Source organism: Gobio gobio, assembly GCF_949357685.1.
Source record: "Gobio gobio genome assembly, chromosome: 22".
Lineage (NCBI taxonomy): Eukaryota > Metazoa > Chordata > Actinopteri > Cypriniformes > Gobionidae > Gobio > Gobio gobio.
The window spans coordinates 11,102,621-11,122,084 of NC_137118.1; the positions used below are offsets into that span (position 1 = coordinate 11,102,621).

Genomic DNA, 19,464 nt, shown 5'->3' on the forward strand with positions numbered 1-19,464 from the left:
GCTGTGGTTTAGTGGTTAGCACAAATGTTCCAAGCACATTGATCAGGGGTGTTCATATGGGAGGATACAGATTCCTTTCTTTTTTGTAAATAAATGAGCCAAACAAACAACAGTATAAAGCTATAAAAGATCTCACTTGGAAATGTTCTTTATTATGGGCCAGTGCTAAAAATGAAACTAAACTAAAATAATGCAATGCAATGCAATAAAAAAAACAAAAAAACAAGTATCTTCATGCAGTGTCTTCTATGACTTTAGCAGAAGCAAAAAAACAATCAGCCCTTCAAATGTCCAAGAGGGATTAAACAGCCAACAATCAGGATGTAACCGCAGGAAGCTGATGATACAAAACCCTACGCCAAGTTATTATATTATGACCAAATGCTATTTTCTTCAGCACAGAGTGGAATGGTCCAGGTGAATCTTTACCTGGGGCTTCTTAAAGGCAACAGCAAAGACAAAAGGAAAACAAGCTCATGAATAATAATGGTGCGGTGCTGTGTGTGTGTGAGAGCTCAGCATCCATGACTTGATTATTGGTGCGAAGCGGCATAGTGGCAAATGCCGGCATACGGCTGCTGGCTCCCTACGGTGTCTATTCCTGACCAGTGTTGTGCACCCTTAAGCAAGGAACTCAAGTCCAAAAATTGCTCTGGGTCCCTGCAATAATATCAAATTTAATCAAATGTCTTCCCACACCCATGAATCCATCACAGTGGCTTTGAAAAAGCACTTAGACTAATCAATGCTCTACTGCATGTAAAAAAAATAAATAAAAAAAAAAGAGTTTTGTTGCAAAGAAGAAAATCCATCTCATTTCCTGCCTAACCTGTATGACTTTATTCTTTCTTATTCATCTTTGGAATACAAAAAATATAAATGTTGAATTATGTACCACACTTTCCATGCTATTGCAATGAATGGGAACCGCTGAAGGCTGATTTTGCACTACAGCTAAAGTTCCCACTGTAAAATGAGATTAATAAGAGTCGACAATCTTAAAAGACACTGCGACAGCAGGTATTCATGTAATAACCTTGCAGACAAGGTGGCCTCATAAATTCATATGCTCACTAGTTCCCTACTATCGCTTCAGCACGACACGACTCCAACTTTCACCTGTAGCAAAACAGCATTAAAGTGCCCCTGTTGTGCTATTTTAAAGGCTCCTAATTTTGTTTTGGAGGTCTCCTACAACAGGTGTACATGCATCAAAGGTCAAAAAACTGTTTAATTTTCTCTTAAAGGGTTAGTTCACCCAAAAATGAAAATTCTGTCATTAATTACTCACCCTCACGTCGTTCGAGACCATATTCGGAACACAAATGAAGATATTTTTGTTTAAAGCTGATGGCTGAGAAAGGCCTCCATTGGCATTCAGTACACTTATACTCCCAAGACGGATAAAAGGCACTCAAAACATCGTTACAAAGTCCATCTCACCACAGTGACTCTACAATAATCTTACGATGCGACGACAATAGTTTTTGTGCGCAAAAAAAATCAAAATAACACCTTTTTCCAACTTGTTACTGCCTTCCGTGTGTGCCTCCACGACGCATGCGCGAGAATATGACGCAGATCCGGCGTTCGGACAGATGACCCAGAAGGGATTTGTTTACAATCAGAGGAAGACGCGCGTATCTCAGCTGTTGGATTCTACATTGATCGTGCTTTAGGTCTCGGCGTAGTGCTCAATATGGGGTTAGAGTGGCATTTCATGGAATCCCGAGCCCCGGCGCTACGTCATATTCTCGCGCATGCGTCGTGGAGGCACACGCGGAAGGCAATAACAAGCTGGATAAAGGTGTTATTTGGATTTTTTTTTGCGCACAAAAACTATTGTCGTCGCATCGTAAGATTATTGTAGAGTCACTGTGGTGAGATGGACTTTGTAATGACATTTTAAGTGCCTTTTATCGGTCTTGGGAGTATAAGTGTACTGAATGCCAATGGAGGCCTAACTGAAGCCTTTCTCAGCCATCAGCTTTCAACTAAAATATCTTCATTTGTGTTCCGAATATGAACGGAGGTCTTACGGGTCTCGAACGACATAAGGGTGAGTAATTAATGACAGAATTTTCATTTTTGGGTGAACTAACCCTTTAATATACATTGCACATCACCACATTTATCAATGCTTCTCAAATGACTCGGATTAAGCAGTCTCTCTAAATCCCTCCTTTCCACAAGCCTACTCTGATTGGCCAAATGGCCCAGTCTGTTACAATTGGTCTACCGAGTACAGGGTGTGTTTTGGAAGTTAAAGGCGGCATGAAATCAAATTTTACAATTCGTATTTTTATATTTAATATTGTAGTGTTTACTATAACTGATTTATTTGTGCACTTCATTATTTTTTTTAAATTAATTTAGCCTTATAATCTTTAATCAAATACGTTAACTTTCCCTCCCCCATGAAACAACTTCTCTTCTCTCCCGGTCATGTGCTATGGCGCGAGGGAGGGGTTATCGCCCCCTGTCTCGTTTCTGCACCGCCTCTCAGAAACCTGTCACTGATCGTAGCAATATGGTGGTTAGGTTGCATTTTTCTTGGTGTACACAATACCTTCTTCAAGAAGGACTTGAGGCAAAAAGAGAGAAATATATGAGAAATAAAAGCTTTTTTTATGTAAAAATTACTCAATATAGTCGGACGAACAGCTTGTCGTGACGGCTCGCATGCAGCGTGTGTGAACACGCTTACGGCGCGCCCCCCTTATAAGGGAGAGCCGAGAATTTTTTTTTTCAGAAATAAAGCCATAAAAGGCTTAAAATGAGTGAAATCTGTAGCATAAACCAGCGAAAAGTGAGGAAATATGCTCAGTAACATATGTAGAAAAGATTTAGAGAGAAAATACATTTATTTAAGAGATAGATCGAGTTTTTCTCCACAACTGAGTGCAAACTTCAAATCTGCCTCCATTTTGTTAGCAACGCCCAACTTCCAACGATCCAATCAATTCCCGAAGGACAAAATTAAGCCTCGCCCTACATTTTTTTCTAATTTCAGAAGCTGTTTCACTCTGATATACGTCACAATAAGGAGAAAAAGACAAAGACAATCTCAACTTCCGTTTCACGCCGACTTTAAAGGGTTACTTCAGTGATTTAGCATCAAGCTTTGTATTTAAACTGGGTCATTTATGCAGTAGAAATGTGAAATTATTTTTGAATTTGGTGCCTTCTAGACTGAGAAAAGACAGAAAATTTATTTTTGTCTCATGTGGATGAAAGACAACAACTCCCAGAATGCACTTGCTTTGCTGCCCTACGAGGCCACTCCGTACACCGTCATTTTGATCTTCATAGTAATACAATCATTTCATTCAGTTAGAGAATAAACACTACAGTTAAAAACTGAACGTGTCTTTTCAATAAAGTGTGAGTGAGCCGAACGAAAGTCACGACACAGACACAGCAGTGTCAGATTTCATTCCTCACGAAGAGCTGAGCAGAACTGAGGTAACTTTAAGCGCCAGTCTGGCACGTTTTCAGATTGCATATGGAAGCTAAACTATCACAGGAATTCATTGAAAAGTTGAAACACTCACTTTACTCTGCACCGCGCTCCGTTATTATGATTGTGCGTGCGGCCGTTTGTGTCTTACATTCTGTGTGTGAGATCTCTCCCCTATGGGCGGGTTGATAACATGCGGAACAGCTCCATCTAGAGGCTGTAGTCTTTAGCCTCTGGCCAAAAAATCCTCAGATGACGCAAAATGACGATATTTGCGTCATCTGTGGATTTTTTCCAGAAATAAAATGCATAATTCTCTCGTCTCAGGGGGATATGAGGGGGGAAAGTACCATAATTTGAATATACTACCGGGTTTCTACTGATACAAAGCCTAATGCTAAATCATGAAGTTACCCTTTAAACGGCCATTACCATAACTGAACACCAGCTCTGTCCGGAGGCTTCCTAAAGCTCAGCAATTGTACACTATTTTACCATATCAATCCGAGTGCGAGTTTGATGATGAAACATTGGAAGAACTAGTTATTTAGCCCAAACCTCCATCACAAGGACGACTTGAGCAGGACGTTTCTCAGTAATACACTCAATTTGAGGTACATTATGAGACGTTGCAACTGTAATTCCTCACCATCAGCATTAACAAATGTATGTCCATCAACAAACGACTAGTATAGACGGTTCAGAGTGGATTCTTTCTTTTGGTAGAGAATAACCTTATTTTAGGGCTGTGCAATTAATCGAATTTCGATTTCGATTTCGATTTTGCCTCCCAACGATCACCAAAATAGTACAATCGAGAAAAAACGATTATTTTGCCTTGCGTTCTGAATGAAACGCGCACATCCGCCCCTACCGAACCCACAAATCTCTCTCAGTTCGTGAGTCTCGTGTGCATATCATCCGCTGGAATTTAAAAACTCGGCGCGAGTAAAGATGGCAGAAGGAGGGCAGTTACAGCAGCGTTTGGTGAGCAAAAAAGGCAAAACCAACTCCGTTGTCTGGGAACATTTTGGCTTCGAGGAATCAGACGATAGCAGAAATATGCTACGTGCAAGATTTGCTACATGGTAGTGGCTGCAACGCAAGGCAACACCACGAATTTGTTTAACCACTTGAAATTAAACAGAGTGACCTATGACAATCTAATAAAGAAACAAAAACTTACGAGAGCAGGGGAGCCGTGTAAACGTCCTTTTTTTCCTTCATATTTTTCAAATAATTCTCTCTTTGTAAACTTTGTTCAATGCATGCGAGATTGCGAGTGCTGCCATATGTTCGAATATGACCAGTCGTTTTCACCGTCATCACCCGGGTTTAGTGCTTTAGGGTTTAGGTTTAGAATGAGAAGCCGCGCGCGCTGTGAGAAAATGTGTCTCTGTGCGCTCATCCGAGAGCGCGCACACGTCTCTCAGCGCGCAAATATTGAGTTCTCTTTCAAGTCTTGCTCTTAAACGGACAAACTCACACAAAACGTATGTCAACATGTCCATCTTGATGAGTATCTTAGCAGACATAGTCTGTATATGCCTTAAGTGAACTTTATACAGTCGATAAAGAAGACGCGAGGTCTTAAAGGGGCAGTAGCCTTTACTGCTGTCTGTTTAATGTCAAACAACAAAAGACAAGGACATCACTCACTGCTCTTGATTGAATAGCTTTTGTAAATTTAATAGGATTAATCTTTAATTTATGCACTCAAATATGCAATGTTATTTTACATTTGATACATTTCTGTACCTGAAAACTAATGTTAGACGTACATGAAAAGCATAGCCGAACCATATTGTTGATCTTATTTATTTGTGGTTATCATTTTTACGTGAATACTTTTATACTTTGATTCGAATATATGTTATATTATTTATTTTAATAGTTCAAAAAGTACAACAAATGTTACAATTTCAATTGAATTGTTGAAAGGTGTATTTTTAATAAATACAACACATTCCCAAAGTCATGTGAAATAATCGTTACATAATCGTGATTTCAATATTGACCAAAATAATCGTGATTATGATTTTTTCCATAATCGAGCAGCCCTACCTTATTTATCGTGCAATTTCAACTTTGCAACTTTGCAGAACGTTTACATTCACAAACAGCTATATTACACACTGCATGAAAGGGAATATTCGAAAAACCATAATAGGGGCACTTTAATCAAACATATCCAATTACTGTACTTTGTAAACACTTATTCATCAGTAGGGGGTTATGTACAAAGGACCATAGCAAGAAATTCTGTGTTTTTACAGTTCACTAGGGATGTAACGATTCAGTCGGAGCCGGTTGAAAATCTGTGACGATTCAAGCCGGGTGAGATGTTAAACGAATCACGAAATACGTTTTAAACAGCCTCACTTTACAGGCACGATAGCAATCGTAGGTGTGGTTTATTTCTGCTATTCCTCAGTGCAGGATGAGGGTGAAGCAACTGAAACAACCTCCTCCCAAGAAACCGCCATTGGAAGATCTCCTTGAAGGGACTTTTTGAGGATTTGTTTTAAAATTTCAATTGAGTTATTATTTGACATTAAATATACACAGAAATATGCAGAATGTTGTCTGAGAAATTAAAGGACACTTATTTTATCATTGGTCTTAAATCTCCTTGTGTTAAAAAAAATCATGAGAAAATCGTATCTTGAAATTAGTATCGTGAATCGTATCGCATCGTGAGTTGAGTGAATCGTTACATCCCTACAGTTCACATGTATGCAACTTTGTCACAATTCGAGTCGCTACTATTATAATATATCGCAAATGTTACTTTTTTTCTTATATTACAACTTTCAAATCTCACAGTGTCACTTCATATCTAGCAAATTGTTGCAATTGTTTTTTTCTCATAATTGTGACTTTTAAAACTCACAACATGTCTATCTTGCAATATGGCTTAACATGCTGGTTTTCGTAATTACAACTTAAAAGGCCTGTGCACCAGGACGTTTATAATGAATTAATTAATTTGTTTCATTTATACTTTTCTAGGCACTCAAAGTGCTTTACATAGAAGGGGGAATCTCCTCACCCACCACCAATGTGCAGCATCCACCTGGATGATGCGACGGCAGCCATATTGCGCCAGAATGCCCACCACACACCAGCTGATTGGTGGAGAGGAGACAGAGTGATGAAGCCAATTGTATATGGGGATGATTAGGAGGCCATTATGGACAGAGGCCAATGGGCAAATTTGGCCAGGATGTCGGGGTTACACCCCTACTCTTTATCGAAGGACATCCTGGGATTTTTAATGACCACAGAGAGTCAGGACCTCGGTTTAACATCTCATCCAAAGGCGTTTATCGTGCACACTCATCGCCAGCGTTTTTCGAGGCGTCTTTGTGTTCGTATCAATGTGTGCTCGGGAAGCCAGTTTTGTGCTTGAGCGCCACCAAGTCATGTTTTACTGTAACTTCAGCTCCAGGCACGTGAACAAAAGCGCCGGTCTCATTGGTCGGTTTTTTGACGCGGCGCGTCAAACCAAAAAAACTAACCCAAGGCGTTTTTTTATTTATTACGCTTTTACGCCTGCCTTTTTGCACGTCGGTGTGCGCACTCACATTGGCGCACTTAGTTTAGTCATGAGGTGTTAAACTTCGGTGATAAACACGCACGATAAACGTACCGCTGTGAACAGGCCTTAAATCTCACAATGTGACTTCAAATCTCACAAAGCAACATTGTTTCAATATTTAAAATCACGCAACATGACTATCTCACAATTTGACTTAATTTTTATCTAATTTATCATTTTTGATAAATTGCGTGCAACTATGTAATTTTCAAATCCCATTCATATAATATTATTACAGAACTGAATAAATCTCAGTGCCATCATTAAAACTAATATCACACAAAGCAAGGTTTGTGGGATCATCATTTATGCAAAATACACATAAATATGTATACCCTACTGTAATTTGTGTGGGCTCCCCTGGACCTGTGAGGCCCTAGAATCACCCCTACGGCACTATGTAACATGATTAACACACAAACCCACTCTATCTCGTTTTAATCAATCTTACACAACATTTGAAATATAGAGGCTCTAAAATGACACAAAAAAAATGCTCACAGATAAACAACCACCACCTGCATTTCACAAATGTGTTTCACCGGAGGGAAAAATGTGTGTGGCTTGACAGTGCTTGACAACGCTGCTACCCGTGCCTGCTAACCAAGCGCTGCTCATAAATATCACAGACAGAGACCACCTCATAACAACATGAGTTCCCCATGTAGACCCATGGAACGCCTGACTGCACGTTTTGACGTTTAATGAAAAAAAGTTTTACATGCATACAGGAGTTCAGGACCAAGCCCGTTTATGCATTCCTCACGAGTGCCACCAGCACCAGAATGGGCTTAATTGGTGTATGCCATCTTATTCAAATCTTATACTCTAAATAACATTACTTTTGCTTTTTGTTTCCCACTCCATTTAAGCTTTGCATTTATCCAGTCCCCAGGGTGCACCATTCTGAATAGAAATGAACCTTATCAAAAACATGGTCTGAGGAAGGGAATATTAAGAAGGCAAGAATAAATGAGGCAGCAAAAAAATTTTGGTTCTCTGTTGGCAGGAGGCAAAGGTGGTATGACATGTTTACTTATGAGAGGAAGAAGAAAAAACCAACACAATTACCAGGTTGGCCCCTAACAAATGAAATTATGGACCAATTGTGTGCAAAGGTCAGGGGTGGATTCAGACCTGGCTAACTTACAAGCAAAATGTACACATAAAGGATGCAACAAATCAGAGGCCGCCACATCATCTTTTAACTCTCTCTACTTTATGTACAGTGAACATAATGACCGACAGGCTCTTTAAAAGTGCCAACAGCATCATCTCTGGCCCCCAAGAGAAAAGAGGCCATTATCGGTGATGAAGGCAATCAATCAAACTGAATAATTTCTAAAGCAATAAATATGACATTTCACGCAGGGCTGAAAGAGAGAGATATCAGGATGTAATGACTCTCACTAGGGTAGAAGTGTCATCAGCAGCACCTGGTCCTCAGCAATAACAAAAACCATAGAAAAACGCAACCTTAAAAGCTTCCATCTTAGAAGGGAAGTGGCTATGAGGGAGGGTAAAGTATAACCAACAGTGCTGTCAGTCTATTAGACAGTAAGTGTCGGGGAAAATTACTTTTAAAAAGTAATGCGTTACTATATTACTCCATACAATAATACTCCCTTTAAAGCCCAGTTCTCACAAGGGTTGGGCTTGTTCTATGTTTTTAAAAGTCATAATTTTGACAAACGTAAAAGCCCTTTCACACCAACAGTGAAATGAACAAGCCCAAGGTTGAAGGAAATGCAAATTCACGCCTGTACGGTAGAGGGCGCAACTCAAACAAACATTTCTGCCATCCTGGATTAGAGAATGATAGGATGCAGGCCAATGCTGCATTCCAGTTCGTTTTTATTATGCCCTTCACTTGCTAACTTCCCTCCGTCTCGTTCACTCGGATGTGCATCATTGCTTACATTGCATGAGTGCCCACTACTGGCGGAACCTTTGCAATGGACTGAACTGGAACATCATAAGCCCTTGGAATCAACTATGGAGTTGATTTATTATTTATTTTTTTCCTTTACGAAATTGTTTAATGCAGCATCCTATATGTATATAGGTGTTTTTGGGTTGTTTCAAATGTTTTAAAAATAATTAAAATACCATAGAGTTGTTTGTGGTGGGGTAAATTAAACGCAATATGCGGTGACATCACATTTGTGTTGCATTGTGGTATATGAAGCTGCCTGAAGTGTACAAATGAAGTAGACTCGCTCCCTCTGTCAAAATCGAGGGAGCGAGGGTCTGTTCATATAAACTTCCCTCGTCCACTTCACGAAGACGCACTTCAAAATGCCGGCGGGATTCCCCCAAGGGGAAGTGCTTAGGGAAGTTCGCAAGAGCGTGTCTAAAAGTGGAGTGGAACGCACCACAAGATTGATCAACACTCTTACTTCAGCTATAATAATAAAAAATACAAATAAAAGTTTATCTGAAGTAATTTTTGCTTAGTATGCTTGAATTAGTTCATCAATGGTCAGCAACGAAATTGGTTTATAAAGTGAGATTAAATGCATAAAGTATATTTCTGAAATGTAACAATTATTGCAGTTGTGTGTAATATTCAGAGTTTTGCATTTCACTGTTTTTATTAATTTTGAGGAACACTGAATCTGTTTTTGTGCAAGTGAGACAAGTAAATGCATGCTCACATTCAGTCTAGATAGAACTACAACAACCATCATGTTTACACAGCACACACAATGTAAGCCTGGCATATAGGCTGTCCCTATATTGCCGAATCATACACAACCACGTCACACAGGCTCGATCAACGAGTATTATTAGGCTCTAGCTCAGTGTCTGCAATCATGCAGCGTGTGCATACATTGTCACACGCACGCACACGCACGGACACACACAAGCTCTGTCTCTACCCTTCTAGTTGTTTCTGTTGAAAGGAATGGTTGACATCTCTGCTTTTCAACAAATCATTTGACCACAAATCATTTTTTCTTTCTTTTCCTATTCGAAGCTATAGCAGCAACATTGAAAGCTCCAGTCTGTGTTTAGCGCAAAAGCTCACGCGATAGCTGCCGGCTCGCCGTGCAATACAGTCGCGTCGTGTACCAGCTGCTTTGACGCGATTATCAAGTGAACTGACTTGTTGCGTGTGCAATATCTCACAACCTCCCGAGTGTCCTTGCACAGTGTATGCCCGCCTTTACTCCTGATTTCTCTCAACATGTGAACAGGAGGTGTGTTAATCAATACATGGGAAAACAATGTAGGCCTACCTTGCGTTACTGATTTGAAAAAGTAACTATTATATTTTATATTTGTATGTAATATTTTGTTGTAAATTTAAAAGTAAAGTGTTATTTTACTAGTTACTTGGGAATAGTAATCTGATAACATAGCTCACGTTACTTGTAATGCGTTACCCCAACAGTTTCCTAAGTTAGGAAAAAAGGTTTAGACAGGCTATGTTTTTTTTTTATTGATTAGAGGGACTATAATTTAATAGAATATATTTATTTTATATCATTATTAATGATTTATATTATATTTTTACTTGATAATTCTGTCGCACACATTCAAACATGGTCACTTGGTCAGGATCCTTAACAGTCAGAACTGCATAACACGGGCTCAGAGCCTTTTCATTCAAACGTGCAGGTGTTTGTGATATAATGAGTGGCAATGTCCAGGGTTTTTCCTACATTGCAAATTTTTTGGCGGCCGCCAAAACAAATTTTTGTCCCGCCAAAGCTTTATTTGATGAGTTATTGTGATTTATGAATGATGTAGAATAGATGCTGCGCTTGTAAATGAGTGACAGAGAGAATGATCAGAGAACTCCTCCCCCGCTCTCTCTCTCTCTCTGTCTTCAAAATAAGCATTCTTAGCTTTCTAATATTTCACATATTACGTTAATCAAAATCAAAAGGTCGGAAGACCGAATCCATGTTGCACGTGGCGCTATCAGACGATGTTTTCCTTTAATTACCGCTGGGTGTGAAATGCGCTCAAAAAACATTGACTGATTCTCTGACCAGCTGACATAAAGCATACTTTCAATAAACGGGAAACAAATCCTATCCGGTTATGAAGTGTTTTCTGTGTGTTGACAAATCTTTCGCGATGTTCTAACAGACGGGATTCACACACAACGCGTCTGCTAATGTCCGATTCGCCACCTAATGACTCCTTTGAACCGAATCATTTCAACGACTGGTTAGAACAACTGATCCGTCCAACACTGAACTAACGAATCAGTTGAATCGTTTACTCAGAACATCTGAAGAGAACAAGTGTGCTTACCCAATTTAGCAAGAGTGGGTGTAAGAGTTAGTTGTAATTATTCACAGCCTTTTAGCTTATTTATGTTCATAATGTGTAGTAAAATAAATAGCCTATAAATCACTTAGTTTAGACTGGAGTGAGGTGAACCCAGAACAAAGTTGTTGTTAGCTAGCTGATCATTTTATGAAATTGTATATGGCAGAAAATTAGTCTATTTGTTCATTTTTTTATTACTACTTTTTAATATTGATATGATTATATACCAAAACAATTATCAGTAAATAGTGTAAAAATGAGGAACAAAAACAAACATCAAGGTATCCCACATGAAAAAATACTATAGTATATTATAGTATTTACTACACTTTGTTAATTTACTGTAGTATATTTACTATAGTACGGTTCAAAAACACTATAGTATTTACTAGAGTAATTTTACTATAAAATACTACAGTATTTTTTCATGTGGGATCAAAATAAGATAAGCAAAAGTTACAAACTTTCTTTGAACTTATTTAAAATGTATTGTCAGTATTGCACTTGCAGATCACGTGGGTAGGGTACTTTTTTACTGTGCGTGCGTGCGTGTGTGTATGGATGACCATGTCTGTCAGCCACCACCGAAGACCATTTTTGACCCAGGAAAAACCCTGATGTCATACTGGAATTTGAAGTTTTTAATGTGTTGCTGTGTGTTTGCTACGGTTGTCATCAGTGGCAAATCCTGTTATAGAGCAGCAATGTTTTCTCCCCCAGAGCTCTCATCCACAGTTCGCTCTCCATTCCAGCGCCCCGTTTATTTATCACCAAACAAGAAAAATGCATACAAAAACATCCCTGCAACTGATGTACATCCCCTGACATACAGCTGCAATTTCGGAAAAAAAAAACAAACAAAACAAAGCCAGGGCTTCTTACTCATGGCTAACTAGACCAAGTCATTTTTTTCAGTATGTATGTACTGTATGTATTAAAACAAGCTATTTTGCAATTTTGTACACTATTTTTGTAAATAGCAAAAGTCTGTGACATTTAGTTCTTGTCACATTGACTTCAGTTGTCCATTTTTTTTTAATTGTACAGTCTTTTAATAGCTTATCAGGTGGCAAGTGGATATGAACAACTGAAAATCATGTCACTTGTCAAATTATGTCTTATTACATGGAGATATAATAATCACCAGTAATATAAATGCACACAAGTAACATTACTAAGAGACAATCCTATAAGGCTGTCCTTTTGTCCACAAACCCGTTCCTATAGGCATAAAGCTACGAGAAAAATTTGAAATTTTAAGGGGGATATGGGTATTTGGAACTGCAAAGGGCATTTGCATACTTCGCACAAGCATTTTTTCTAGGAAAGTTTACTGTCAAACCCTCGTCATGAACTGAAACCCCCGTGACAATATTCTGCTGACAATGCCTGACTTAATTTTCACTTTCTGTCTCCCGGCCTCATAAAAACCATCCCATGGAAGTCTCAGGTGCGTGTGTCCATGCCTGCACGAGTGTGTGCATGTGTCTGTCTGAGAGGCTCTAGACATTAAAGTGAATTTTAACAAGGTATGACGACTGGCTGGTGATATGGGGGAAACCTGCCAAGCTCAGATGCGGTCTCTCTGTGTGCCATCTCACCCTGTTTTCACAAGCTCTGGCCAATTAGCTGCTTTCTCTGTCTACTGGACTAGCTGACAGTCCCCTATTTTCAGCGTGAGTTCTATGTGAACATTAATAAAAAAAAAAGTCTGGAATCCATGACTGTTACAGTAAAGCGACTCACGCTCACTGTGTTTGGCAAATGCTATCAATCCCAAATTATTATGGAAGCGAGCAGAGACACTGAGATGGTGTCATGGGAGTGAGGGGTAGTCTGGTGGTCAGAAGACCTAAGTTAGACAATTTCACAACACTTTGGCTTTTATAAGCATTAAAAGTAATGGTTCAAATTAAATTAAGTAATATATCAGCAAAATATGACAATATGACTGTCGCGGAGCCTTGGATGGCAAAACTCCATAGAACTGCAGCACAAGCCTGTCAAATTTCCATCTTAAAACAAAAATATGTGAACAAGATGCACATTTTGGGCACTTATGATCCACATACACCAACAATCTAGGATTTGTTGATATGGGTTTTATTTTAAATCGAGTTGTTGCACCACTTATTTTTAAACAGATTATTTACGCAGTAAAACCGTTAGAAGAGCTGATCAAGCAGCACAGGCGGAGGGTGAACTGACAACAGGCTAAAGAATCCTTATTTGTGCAACCCACCTTTAAAGTGCCGTAATATACTAAAACAGTGATATTAAAAGATCAAATTCAGCTTACACCTTTTTGATGATGCATACTATATACAGACGATCAGATGAGCCAAGAATATGAACGCAACGAGTTTTCTTTATAATGGGTTTCGATGTGGAAAATACGCTTAACGAGAAAACTTGTGTTGCATTAATATTCTGTGTTCATCTTTTCTGTACAAAGTATGCAACATCAATAAGGTGTATATTGAATTTGGTATTTTAACATCACTGTCTAACAGCATTAATACTGACTACAAACCTGGTAAAAATGACTGGCGGACAATGGAGGAACGTCTTGTTTTGCCCTCCAGGTGGGCGTTCCAATAAGCGTGTGACGTCATGTGAGAACTATGAATAAGGGTTCTGAATTAGGGCTGCGCAATATATCGAAATAATCGAAATATCGCAAATGTACATATCGCAATATGCATATCGCAAGGGCACGCAATATCTGAATGATTTTAATAAGCTACTTCAACATTGTGAAAAGTGTACGTTTTAGGTTGATGCATATAGCAGAAAATAGCCTGGGCACATGACTGTTACTTATGTGACTTGCTTGACGTTAAAAAGAGTTATTAAACGCAATAACTTGCGAAAAACAACTGCTTGCAGTCTTTCTGCCGTTCTTTTTTCCGTGTCTTGTTACACACTCAAACTGTCAAAATCAAATACACACACGTCTTGATGAGTATTCATGTAAACAAAAAGTCAGTTATGCTTTAAGTGAAAGATATCAGTTGGGGAAAGAAATAGATTTTACACACTTAAAGCAATATCATATCGAATATCGCATTATTTAACAAGGATATTGCATATCGCATTTTTTCTACAATATCGCACAGCCCTATTTTGAATGACATGGAAGTGAGTAAATTATGACAACATTTTGGATGAATTCATTTAATTGATTGTAATATTTTGAATAACTGACATCTGGAATGTCTACTAGGCAGCGTTTTAGGGCTGCACAATATATCGAAATATCGCAAATGTACATATCGCAATATGCATATCGGAATGATTTTAATAGGCTACTTCAACATTGTAAAAAGTGTACGTTTTAGGTCAACGCATAGCAGAGAATAGACTGGACACACGACTGTTACTTATGTGACTTGCTTGATGTAAAAAAAAAAAAAAAAGAAAGTTATTAAACGCAATAACTTGCGATAAACAACTCCTTGCAGTCTCATGATGTGTGCTGTCTGACACACACACTGAAACGTGTGCACAAGCCACCTCTCTCAAAGCGTGTGATCCAGTTCTGTTTCGTGTCTTGTTACACACTCGAACTGTCAAATACACACACAGTTAAAAATGGCCGTAAATGGATCCCAGAAAGAATGTGAAACACATAAATGATATCATTACCAGTTTTTAAATTGTTTTTTTTTTTTTTATTCTTAAACGATTTTACACACTTAAAGCAATATCGTTTTGCATATCGAATATTGCATTATTTATCAAGATATTGCATATTTCTTCAATATCGCACAGCCTCACAGCGTTTATAGATAAATACCACATAGAAACGGAAGTTGTGGTTGTCTTTTATTCCCTTATCTTGATGTATATCTAAAGGCCAATTTATACTTCTGCGTCGAGTGCACGCAGAGGGTACGGCGTACCCTACGCATAGACGCGTTGGATACGCCGTAGCCTGACGCGCACCTCTCCAAAAATGTAACAACGCGTCAATTCTACGCGGACCGCAAGCGCTGTGATTGGTCTGCCAGAACTCCCTCAGGTCAATAAATAAATAAAAAATCTGCGATAGGAGTGTGTGTGTGTGTGTCCAGAAATTGGATGATAGTTCCTTACGTCTGCTATAACACACTATTTTGCAGTCCAGCGATTCTTTATGGTAGTAAATAAATACATAGATCCGCTGAATATAGTTTATTTATTTTCTCATTAAAACCAAAGATGTTAATCAGTAATTGTATATCAAGAACAGGGACACATTAGGGTATATTTCGTGAATGAAGTCTCCGCAACAACAATCGCTTGCTGAGCCACCGCTGCTGAAAACAGCGGCCACGAGCTCCGCATGGTTTCACAAATGCATTCTAACGCCAGATCGCCTTATTTAACTTTACTAATCAACTAGAGATGCTTAATTTGTATTAGATACAACAACTCAAGCTGCAAGAAAAGCCGCTATCTCACTGCTGCTGATATTCCGACATGAATGTACAGATTCTACACAACAAACTGCTTCTTCTTCGGCTGTTCTCTTGATTACACCAACATGCCCGAGGACACTGCCTTCCAGTGTCTGCATGTGGAATTGCACATTGACGCAGACAACAGCGCAGAAGTATAAATGCTCACGACGGCGTCGGCTACGTGCGTAGCCTACGGCGTACACTACGGCGTACACTCGACGCAGAAGTATAAATGGGCCTTGAGTGCAACAGCTTTTCAAACAAGAAAAGAAATGTAGGCAGGGACTCGATTTTGTCCATCGGGAATTTACTGCATCATTGTGGTTTGCTATTGCTGCGATTTCATGTGAGTGACAGGTTGTCCCGCCCTCATACCAGTAAACACATCATCAGAAAACAGATGTCACTGCCAGTGGGAGAAGGAAGTTATTTTACTTATAGATTATGAAAACACATGAATGACCAGTAGAAGATTGATACGTCACGGCGTGATCTCTTGGCTGAATTAAAAGACTCATAAAATTTTCAGTAAAGTCGAGTAGTTTGTATATGTTTTACATTTGAGTGCATTACTATATGTTATATGAATTTATGTTTATAAAAAAGACGCTTCAGAGAGTGACGTCATTGCAGTGTCCAGCTTTCTGATTGTGACGCGAAGAGCAACACACACACGGGTATGAATTATAGCAAAGACGAAACTCTGATGTTATCTAAATGCATAATCACAGAGGTGGACAGTAACTAAATACATTTACTTGAGTAGTGTACTTAAGTACACTTTTTGAGTATCTGTACTTTACTGGAGTATTATTTTTTAGAGATACTTTTACTTTTACTTCACTACATTTGAAAGACAAATATCATACTTTTTACTCCACTACATTTATATCAAGGTCCTCGAAGTCAAAAGTCGTTTCTGTAGCAGCTTTGAAAGTCAGTGGATGATTTTTTTCTTCTTTAAAATGTTTTTTTATTTTTTATTTATTTTTTTGCAGACAGCCTATCAGTAATCACTCATGTAGGGTCATGTAAAGTTTCCTAAAAAAAATTTGAACACTGATCAGTTTATAGCAAAATGGAAGAAGACGGTTCCTTGGCACAGTGTGTGCATCCATGGCCATACATGGCCAAAAGTGTGTTTCAGTTTTCTCAAAAGATTAAAGATTAGTTTAGTTGGCATATACTTGACGCATGTCTCATACAATGTAAAAAAATGTAAATGTCTGGGAGAAAGAGAAGAGTAAACAGTTGGGAGAATATGGGATGCGTATCAGAGTATAGGATCCATGCATTCAGCCTTAAAGTGACAGCAGCTTTATAAAGAGAGTTGTAACTTTTACACAAGTATTGAAATCAGACATCCCAAGTCTCCCGGAAGTTCTGGGAGTCTCCCGCAAATTGATAGCGGCTCCCTGATGCCCGCAAATTAGTTAAAATCTCCCAGAATCTAGAGCGAGAGCGAGCATTAGGAGCGAGAGACCTTGCGTGTGTGCCTCGAGAAGTGCATGTAAGACAGAGTGCATCCTGATTTCAGCAAATGACACTTCGCACGTTGGGATGTCTGTGAAATGAGTTTAAGGTGGTCGTATGCTAGCATGTCGGATGGAGCATCACTGACTGGCTTAAACCACCATGATGGCATAGCGTGCATTTATACAACAATGCAACAATAATAAAATAATGCATTGACTTACAAAAGAAAATGTACTTTTGATACTTAAGTACTTTTAAAAACAAATACTTCTGTACTTTTACTTAAGTAAAAATCTGTTTTTAGAACTTTCACTTGTAACAGAGTAATATTTGACCAGTAGTACTTTTACTTTTACTCAAGTAATAGAGTTGTGTACTTTGTCCACCTCTGCATAATCATGATGGAAAACTCAGAATAAATGCATAAAACGACTAATAACAAGTAACTAGGTAGGTTGCATTTGATAAAAGTTTGTTTACCTACTGCGCAGCTCTCCCTCATAGTGTCGTATATACGGATCCGCCTGTAGAAACGCGCTGAGGTTTGGTAAAGTCTCATCAATGATTGAATCCGACATTGCTGTGGCTCTCAGTTATAATAGGAGCGATATACTGGTGGTGGAGGTAAGGAGTGTCTCTGTGGGATTCGCAAACTCATGACCAATCCACCTTGGCCTCTTGCCCAATCCAGTCAGAGCTCAGAGCAGAACAGGCCCCCTTTCATATGAAACACATTTCTTCACTCACTGCAAACATGACTTTTTCTCTCAGTGTTTGTGCAGTCATAAATACTTTTTTCCTGATTTGATTGCAACAGAGATTTCCGTTAAGTTTTTCAAAATATTACACTCTGCTTTTGTGTGCGTGTGTGTGTGTTAGAATTGAAAGTTGACTTGAAAATGTTGGCTTGGCTTGACTTTTCTGTATGTCAAATAATGTGTAGTGGTGTAACTGTGTCCAGAGATTGTAAATTTGGAAACAGAAAACATCTTTAAAAGTACGGCTGTAATGGTTTGACCAAAACAAAGAATTTCAATTAATTGAACATTTTACCTCGATTACGATTAATGAACAATTATTTTGCTCTCTTTTTTCGCCCTGATAGTTCACTGATAAGGTTTGTACTGTAAATATTTTCTACTATTAAAGGTGAGATATTTTTTTCTAATGAAAAAGTGCACTCATTTGTGATTTTAAAATACTTGAAGGAAATTGCTCACTTTTCAGCAGTTATTGTCTATGGGGCAGATTTCTGTTTGTTGTACATCAGATACAGATTAGGGATGGGCATTTTTGTCAATTTCTCATTTCGATCATCGATAGGTCTCGAAAACGAGTAGCCTACTCGAGTACTCGGGGGCGGGGCATGTGCAGGGGGCGGGGCATGTCCATCATAATGAAAACTGTTATGAAAATCGTTGTTGACAAATACAAACGTGACATGAAAACAGGTATATGAAAACATGAACATATAAAACAAAAAATAACTGCTAGATTATGATGCTTAAATGTCTTTGAAAAAGAAACATCTTTATAAAATGACCGTCTCAAATAACCAAGTCAGTAATCGAGCATTGCCTTTGAGCTGAAACTGTGAAATAACACCACCCTGCAGAGCTTGCTAGCTGGTTAATAAACTCAACCAAACGCACCCTATATCAATATTAATATGAAGATTATTATGAACCTATTACGACATAAATCAACACAAACGGACGTGAATGCGCACGTGAACTTCAGCGTGCTAGATTTTACAGGCTATGGTTTGAAACGGAACATTTTGAATGCGCTCTTCCCTTAACAACGCTGATACACGGACAACGAAAGCACACAGAAACAACATTTTATTAAAATAGTGATCTCATTATAATGCTTTGACAGATTGACTCTGCACATCATGCACTTAATTTTATTATTCATGATCGAAGTGTTTACAGACATCACTGCGAGTTTTCGAACTCATAACGAAAAACAACTTTAAATAAACTAGGTCTACTGTTAAAAAATATGAGAACAGTATAGCACTGCTGCATTACTAATGTCAATGATTCTGAGAAAGAAATAGCCTATCTGAAAAGAATATCTGTCTCTAAACCATGTCGAGCTCGAGCATTAATGCATTTGAGCTGAAACTGAAGAGAATGAACAACAGCCGGTATAACGGCAGCGCTTTGCTAGTTAATTAAGCTCAACCA

The 19,464-nt window shown here is 38.6% G+C and overlaps 1 protein-coding gene across 1 annotated transcript in view; it reads right to left on the reverse strand.

Moving 5' to 3' along the window:
- gbe1a (glucan (1,4-alpha-), branching enzyme 1a) overlaps positions 1-17,847 on the reverse strand; it is a gene marked incomplete at both ends in the record, with an annotated part of 227,583 nt that extends 209,736 nt beyond the window's left edge. Inside the window, one exon of the mRNA XM_079805237.1 lies at positions 17,750-17,847. Within this exon, the coding sequence (XP_079661363.1) occupies positions 17,750-17,847 (98 nt within the window). The remainder of the gene's footprint in view (positions 1-17,749) is intronic.
- Positions 17,848-19,464: the final 1,617 nt, after the last annotated feature.